The sequence below is a fragment of the Gekko japonicus genome, unplaced genomic scaffold (genome assembly GCF_001447785.1).
Source record: "Gekko japonicus isolate JY-2015 unplaced genomic scaffold, Gekko_japonicus_V1.1 scaffold2307, whole genome shotgun sequence".
Lineage (NCBI taxonomy): Eukaryota > Metazoa > Chordata > Lepidosauria > Squamata > Gekkonidae > Gekko > Gekko japonicus.
Window position 1 is genome coordinate 123,537 of NW_015170342.1, and position 8,335 is coordinate 131,871.

The following is an 8,335-nucleotide window of genomic DNA, read 5'->3' on the forward strand; positions in this document are numbered from 1 at the left end:
AGTTAGGTAAAGACAAGACAGAGTCTGACTTAGATGACAACGGGTTGCCCCCTCGACTGTCTGGTAAGAACAGTGAGGAGGGAGGCAGGGAGGGAGAGGCTGGGGCAGGCTGAGTTGATTGGATACAGCCCTGGCTGCCCTACTGAACCAGCCGCCACTGCTTTGGCTTCACCTCAAGCATTTTGAATAATAACTATTTGGAAAATCTTGCTCTCTATATATGCCTTAAAGATAGCTTTCCCTTATCGAATTTCATTGGCACGACAAATATCACGACTGTACTATGTACTTTTGGAATCTGGAACACGAATCAGATCTCTTCAGACCCATTGTCACGGTAGAGCCAGGGAGGCAGGCAGACAGGGGGAGTCACAATATAAGTCCAAAGGTCAGCCGGGAGAGTAGTCAGCAGAGCATTAAACAAGTCCCCGAACACCAGACAAAGCCGTAGTCAAACGTTACCAGAGGTCAGAATACAGGGAGCAAAGCCGAGGGTGTGGTCAGGTTCAAAGCTGGAGGTCGGGAGCCAGAGCAGTCCAAACACAAGCTGAGTCCAAAAGCCACAGAGTCAAACAGGAATCAAGGTGCAGAGCTTCTGGTTCTACGAACGAGGTTGCCAACACAAATTAATCATGGCCAAAGGCCCTACTAAATAGTGCTCTGGCCCATTAACTCATTAGCACCTTTGTGCGAGGTCCTGGCTGCTGTTAAAACTCAGGGCTCAAGGATCTCTGCCCTCTTGAACGTGCTTCTTTTCGTCGGCTAGCCAGCTCCTGACGTCTCTGATCCCTAAGCCTATTTACAGGTGGGGGAGATGCAGGTGGTGAGCTGCTTATGGCCTGCTCAATCCCAGGTGCAAACCGTCCTGTAGTTGACTCAGATTGCTGTGTATCCTCCTCAGTACTTACAGTAGGTGCAGATCCTGATGCTTCTTCAGCTCTTAAAGGCACTGAATCCTCCCCTCTTAGGCTGTCAGGAGCTGGCTCTGGGGCTGAGTCAAGGGCAGGCATGACACCCATTTACATGGAAGGAGGACCCTATAGACAGGGTGGGATAGGGACACCAAACTCCAAATGGGGGCGGGAATTCTTCTGAAATTGCAACTTATCTCCAGATTACAGAGATCAGTTTCTCTGGAGAAAATGGCAGCTTCACAGGGTGGACTCTGTGCCATCATGTGCCCGCTGAACTTCCTCCCCTCCCCAAACTCTACCCTCAAATCTCCAGGAATTTCCCAGACCCAAGTTGGCAGCCCTGGGTGGAAAGACTCATTAATATGAACAGATTATCAGTATACGTGGAATACTCCTCCACAAAGATGCAAAAGAGATACAGGCCACACTCCAACAATGAGCAGTACACGCTTAAGCCTAACTTAGTGGTGGAGCGGGTAGCCTGCACACGTCATGTTGAGTTCTCATGGGAGACGGTGCTATCAAAAATAATCTTAAAACAGCTGTTAATGGCTTAAATATGATTTCCTTCTCTCTTCATTAGCAAAGCCTTACTGTAATTAAAGGGTATAAATCTCATCCTAATTAAAGCATTGGAACAGGCTTATTACATAGGTTTTTAATACAGTATTAATACTGATTAATTTTAGTTATTGCTCAAAACGATCTCCAAAGATTGTTTGATATAGCTCTTGGAGCAGAGGTTACAACAGCTGCCAAGATGTGGAAGGAGCAGCAGTCAATCTTACCAAAGAGCCTTTCCAGATGATGAGTTTAGAACACAGCAAACACACAAGCACCACACACTCATACGCCTCCACGCTTCTACCAACAGCATTCGTCTTGCAAAGAGTCTGATACATAACACAGTTTTTAAAAAGCTCTTTAGAAGTACTGTTCCCCAGCTTTTATTTGTGTATGTCTGAATACAAGACTTGTCACCACAAGCTTTGATGCGGTCTCCACTGTGATATCTATTTGAAAAGTCTATGGAAATACTTGTTCAGATTTTTTAAACGGGCCAGACTGAGCCCATATGGACAACAGACTACAGAAAGCTGAAAATGACACATTATGCAGTCTACCTAGCAACGTGAGATACATAAACAAAGGTTTTCTAAAGCAGGAAATGAACTGCTAACAAAAACCAAGGTGCTGCAACACCTCTCTATTGCCTTGACTTCCAATCCTATCCTTTTGCAAAAGATGCTTCAGTAGCTGAGAGACTCCTTCACTGCAGCTGAAGTAGCTAATCCTGAGAAGTGCACAGAGGAAGCCAGTTTTTCTTAGCTTTCCTCCCTCTAAACTCCTATGGGACGCTGAACACTAAGGTATCTTCACTGGACTGATCTCTTCTGCTTGCTTAATCTTGAATTCTCAGACTCAGCAAAGATTCACTGCTTACATGTAAAGGATTGGATCATCCCTGTCTAGAGTAGATTTATGGTGCTGGAATGTTACATTTAAGTAAATGGATAACTGTTCCACAGTTTCCAATTTAGAAGATGGTTCTTGCCTGAAGGCTGGGATCTAATGCTTTTTTCAACTGTTACTGTAAACAGATGGCCGAAATGTATGGGCCAAGGCACCACATTCCATGGCTAACCTATCAGAGACACCTGCAAACGTACTAGGCAGGATCCCAAGGAATACAATTTACAGTGGTCTTTGTCTAATCCAGCCTTTGTGTGAGCTCTGTTGGAAATATAAACCTTCCATTGTAGCAAAAAATCCAGTCAAAAAATTAAAAGCTGTGGAAGGCTGAGGTAGCAAGAAAAACATATACAGACTCATAAAGGTATATTACGTTCTTGTGGTTTGTTTGTTTCTTAAACCATGCTGAGTATTTTAAAGCTGCACTTCTCATAATCAAGCCTCTGTTTCAACAAACTTGGGGAATCACCCAGTACCTCTTGGAGGCAGAGAGCGAGGTACAAAGAGGCTCCACAGAGGAACATGTCTTAGCTTGCTCATTACCCACCAGTCAGGTCTTGCATTGGGCGCATTGCTGCCATGGAGAGCACACTACAGCACACTCAGCCATTTACACTAACCTATGGCCTTCTCCCACTTCCTGCCCCTCTAGTAGCCCAATCCCACTGGACCCATGCAAGGACTTTGTTCCTCAGGGACCTAGGAAGCAGCAGGCCACTAGATTTTTACAAGTGAGTTGTGTGAGTGTGTGTGTGAGGAGTTCTGCTTAACATGAATAGATCGCAAGATTGAAGGATGCCCAGCGTAGCAGTGGTATTTCCCGTGCAGGGGCTAGCAAAGTGGGAAAAGGGAACAGCTCTAATAAACTCTTATGTGGAGCCTTTCTGTGTTTTGTCCTCTTGAAGAAGGGGCTGGATTGTGCCCTTTATGTAATGGTGCCTTGAGAGAACCTCTTTACATCCAAGAACCTGGTGGTCCATGAAGCATGATTATGTGATCCAGATACTGGTTCTTCAAGCGCGATGTCCTTGTACCTTGAAACAAAAGCAAAACAGCAGACCAATCAGAACACATTTTAATGATCCCCATATCCTTTAAAAGAACTATCTGCACTATAATTACCCTGATTTTTTTCCCACAGATGACTCCAGTGTAGCCAGGACGGCAAGAGCATACATTAGGCCGTATACATGTCCCTCCATATAGACATTTCCGGTTGCACACAGCTGAAACATACAAATGTGTGGGTGGTATATTGTTATTTTCTGTAAGGGAAAGATACCCAGGTTATTCTGCAATAATTCCTATACTTAGATGCCACAACCTGGGAATCCACAAAGGAACAGCAGCGCTTCTAGTGCAAGGAATTATCTGGTGGCTTGAGCTCAGATAGAAAGGTCTACTCTAGTTCAACTTCCAAAAGCCCCAAGATAAAGATACCTTTGTAGATAAAAGCAAAAATTCCAAGAGATGTGGCTATGCAAAGAACAATGCATACCAAACTGAGCCATTTGGATTCTTTTAAGCCTTGAATAAAACAAGTTTTAACCATAAAGAATCAGAGGGTGCCACTCTATTCTGAGTACCTAGAATTTGCCTTGACTAAAATAGGCAAAATATTCCAGAGTATTTCAGCTTTACCCCCTACTGATTTTATTGGTCATTTATAGGTTATTAGATTTCTCAATGAAGCTGAGAAGACAATCCTTGTACTTGTGTAAATGGTAGGTATCCCAGCATTAATGACGAAAGAGTTAAGAGTGCCTGATCTTGTAGGGGTTGCTATCACTCTTAACTTGCTTCAGTAACTTCTTTAAACTGTACCAGTAAAGACCAGTTCACAGTGTGTGTGTCTCCTGACGTAATGCCAGCCAGCAACAGTTGCTCCAGCAGAAATATTAAAATATCGAATAATCCAAACATTACATCTGACTCACGTGTCTGACAGTGAATTCCTTCCCATTCTGGTGGGCAATGGCAAGTACTCGGCCCAATACATTCCCCTCCATTCTTGCACTTCTGAAGGCATATAGCTGCATAAGACAAGACCGAAGACACAATGAAGGACACCTTGAATATCCCTGATTGCTCAAAATATGTGAAGCAACTGAAGAACTGAAAGAGGATGATCAAATTATACCATTTAAAATGCATTTGAAAAAATATATATGCCCTTGTTTAAACCACACCTCATCTATACATGGCTGCTCCTTAATGTAGGTACCATTGGTTGGCTGGGTTCTTACAAGAATGATGAACAGGGCAAGATTCATAGAGGGATCTGAAGTAAATTCTAATGCCCAGAGAAGTGTCTCTGCTTTGGGGGGAAAAATAGCACTTTGGCTACCCATGTCCCTTTGGCTACCCACGTCTTTGGGGCCAAGGTTATGGCTCCCAGCTAACTACATACGTTAACTACAGACCCCTTGAAATAATCCAGACTAAATTTTTGATAGGCATACTTATGGTCCCCTGCTGTGTTCCTAATACAGTTTTGCATCTAGAAATGGGTTTAATTTCTCTGGAAGCTCATGCATGGATACATAGGATCAATTACTGATTGAAGCTTGTTTTCTCTCCTGTGGGTCTTCCACCTCTAACACTAACAGACACCTTTCAGTCAACATGGAAAAGGTCCGTTTCAGAGAAATTACGATCCACTGAATATTCTCCTAATAGCCTTGGGTTACTCCACAGCTAAATCTGAAATCAAGCAAAGGATCTGGGATATTGAACTTCAATACCACTTAAGTTCTGCTGTAAAACACCATCACTTCAGGAACAAGAAATTGGTGTTGTCTAACTATTTAGCTAATTTATTGATTCTCAAATGCTGGATAGCTTTCACTCTGACCCACCTTAATGTTCTTTTATCTGCTTTATTAGAAGGATGATACTGTGGTGTGCCACTTCAGGAGCATTTATGCCCTTGCACTACTTGGGAAATAGAAACAGCTGGACATGTGCTGCTGCATTGATTGCCCTTCTATAACGACTTTAGATATATATCTATTACACCCATCCTCCAAAGAATCCCTGGAAGATTGCAGGAATGATGTATCTCTTTTCTTCTTGCAGACCTTGAATCTGAAGCCTTGGACAGAGTCACTAGATTCTGTGCATCACCAGAGTTTTGTGCATCACTGAGGTACAATGTTGATTTAGTGACATGCATTTGTTTTTTTAACTATATTTTAATGAAAGACTATGTATATTTTTATAACTATTCTGTAAATGTGTTTTCTTCTGCTGGTCTATGACTGTAATAAATTATTGATTGATTGACACTAAAGGGAAATGAATGTAAGAGAGATCTGTGACATCTAGTGCATTGCAAGAAGGCTTCTTCACAGGCACCTTCCAGTGGAGGACCATGTAGAACCCAGCTTTTGGCTTCCTATTTACACTGGCGCAGACTCTGACATCGTGGCACTGGATTACCTTAGCTATCAGGGAAAAGGAGAGATATCCAGTACAGACTCAATTTTGTGACTGCACTCCTTAAGTTTCATGCAACTGCAAACCTGTAGTTAAGAGAAGGAATTGATCCGGTATTTTTAAAGTATCACCATGCAAGGAAATAAATTCTCACAACTCATTAATGATGCATTCTCAGAAGTATGGGGCAGCCCTCTCTGCCAAATGGATTCCTGGAAGTGGCAATATAGCTTGGACCATGTGGGCCTTCTAGCACACATCCTCCAAGGCCAGTTTCCTCATCATCACCACCACCATTATTCAGTGACCAAAGCATAGTCTTCCTCACTGCCAAAAGTATTCTTCAGGGAAGGTGGGGTACTGGGGTCAGAGCATGCACACCACAAGCTCCTTTTAGGCCCCAGTCTGCCCTGTATAAGGACCAGGCTTTGTTACTTTCCTTCAGTCTCTCCAACTTTTGTCTGGCTGACAGCTCAAACCTACATTGTGACCGCTGCTACCAAGGAAAGTCTTCATTCCTTATTTATAGGGTTCTGGGGAGGGTATTTCAACACACTGATATTTCTGAAAGCCTCTTCTATTCTACTCCACACACACACACCGTTTGCTTTGTGTGTGGGTCTGATGAAGCCTCTTATGATTTCATTTATATCTGTAGAATAAAGTCTCTGGTTTTGGTGTCTTCCGAATCCGAATTTGTCTCAAGACAGTGGTGGCTTCTGCAAAGGACTCTTAAGGAGATAGGCTGCGCATATGAGATATTGAGCTGAACATTCAAACCTTGCATGCTTCAGAAATAAGGGGGAGTGGGAAGGAAACCTAAGTATGCTATTTTGCAACTGAAGGTATGACCCCCTTCCATCATTTAGACAGAAAAACCCTGAGGGTCACATTAAGCAGCAGAGAAAAAGATGCCCTCCAATTATAGCTGAATGTAAATTAAATGCTACTTATTGCTGTAGCTCAGCCCAAGTGCTTTTTACTGCAACAATTTAGCCACAGGCTTCATGTTTCGAGGTGCTGGTAGAAATACGTACGAGTGTTGCATCTTTTGCCCCTCCATCCTGAAGGGCAAGAACAAACATTTGGGCCCACGCATCTCCCTCCATTGATGCACACTGGGTCACAGATACCTGCAACCAAAGCACATTTAGAAATTACCTAATGTCAGGTATTAAATCTGACAGCATCTCTCAAGCATTTTAAATCAGCCTTACTTTTTTCACATCTCCTTCCAATGTAGCCATCAGGACAAGTGCAAACATTATTTCTCATACAATGACCACCATTCTTACAAGGAGGGTTACAGACAGCTAAAAGAGAAGAGAGACGAAAATTAAGTACAGGATCCAGTCTTGCACAGTACTGGAATATGTCATTTTCATTTCCTTCTGCCAGGTTTTGAGCCCTATGTAAGGACAGGGCAGATGGGGGTGTTTATGAATCAATTCTATCTTGCTTTCTATTGAAAAGAGGAACCCCAGGTAAAAGCTGGCATAGTAATTCTCCATCAGCAAGGTAGGTATTTATTTACTCTATTTATACCCCAAGTTTCTTCCCAATGGGGACCCAAAGCAACTTACAACATACTCCTCTCTTCCATTTTATCCTCACAACAACCCTGTGAGGTAGGTTACGCTGAGAGTATGTGACTGGCCAAGGGTGTCCAGCAAATTTCTATGGCAGAGTGTAGATTCAAACCTGGGTTTCCCATATCTTAGTTCAACAACTCTAACCACTAGACCAGCACTGCCTCTCAGAAGGATCTATAGGGATGGGAACAGACACATTGCTTTTAACCACACCTAATGGCCTTTTGCCCTGACCTGGATGGCCTAGGCTAGCTTGATCTCAGAAGCTAAGCAGGGTCGGCCCTGGCTAGTATTTGGAATACCAGGGTTGTGATGCAGAGGCAGGCAATGGCAAACCACCTCTGAACATCTCTTGCCTTGAAAACCCTCCAGGGTTGCCGTAAGTCAGCTGTGACTTGGGCAAAAAACCAGCCTTTTGATGGCACTAGAGCCTATTGGCTTCTGCACTTACATTCATCAATACATGCACTCCACAGTCATACACACACAGATGCATGCACTCATTTACAATGGCATGCTCCACTCTACAAACTAACAACATTTTTGGCAAGGTTTGCCATAAACAGTTTTAGAGACATTTCTCCTGTCATGTCTACCACAAGTAAGGATAAAGGACCAATCCTGCTAGCACAGAGCAGAACTGTTCAGAGCACCTTGGTAGGGGTTTTTTTTGTCTGATTATGAGTAGGTGTATCACTGGAACCAGGGCCTATAACAAAAAACAGTAATGTAATAGCTGCAGATGTCTCTTTAAATAGGAACTAATTCTTAGGATTTGTGTCTAGATAGCAATCTTATTCATAGACCTATCAGATCCTGGAGAGGGTAACCCATCCCAGCTGAACAAAGGGGGGGGGAGGGCAGATATGTAGCATATGTAGAAAAACAACCGGGGGGGGGGGCTGAGGGGAAGGGAGA

General features: G+C 43.3%; 1 protein-coding gene across 1 annotated transcript in view; it reads right to left on the reverse strand.

The window, feature by feature from the left end:
• Positions 1 to 2,958: 2,958 nt before the first annotated feature.
• The window catches only part of VWDE (von Willebrand factor D and EGF domains), a 70,611-nt gene continuing 65,234 nt past the window's right edge, over positions 2,959 to 8,335 (reverse strand). The window contains exons 26-30 of the mRNA XM_015418181.1: positions 7,043 to 7,138; positions 6,863 to 6,958; positions 4,325 to 4,420; positions 3,510 to 3,613; positions 2,959 to 3,421 (exon numbers count right to left, since the gene is read on the reverse strand). Coding sequence (XP_015273667.1) covers positions 3,401 to 3,421; positions 3,510 to 3,613; positions 4,325 to 4,420; positions 6,863 to 6,958; positions 7,043 to 7,138 — 413 coding nt within the window. The 3' untranslated portion in view covers positions 2,959 to 3,400. The remainder of the gene's footprint in view (positions 3,422 to 3,509; positions 3,614 to 4,324; positions 4,421 to 6,862; positions 6,959 to 7,042; positions 7,139 to 8,335) is intronic.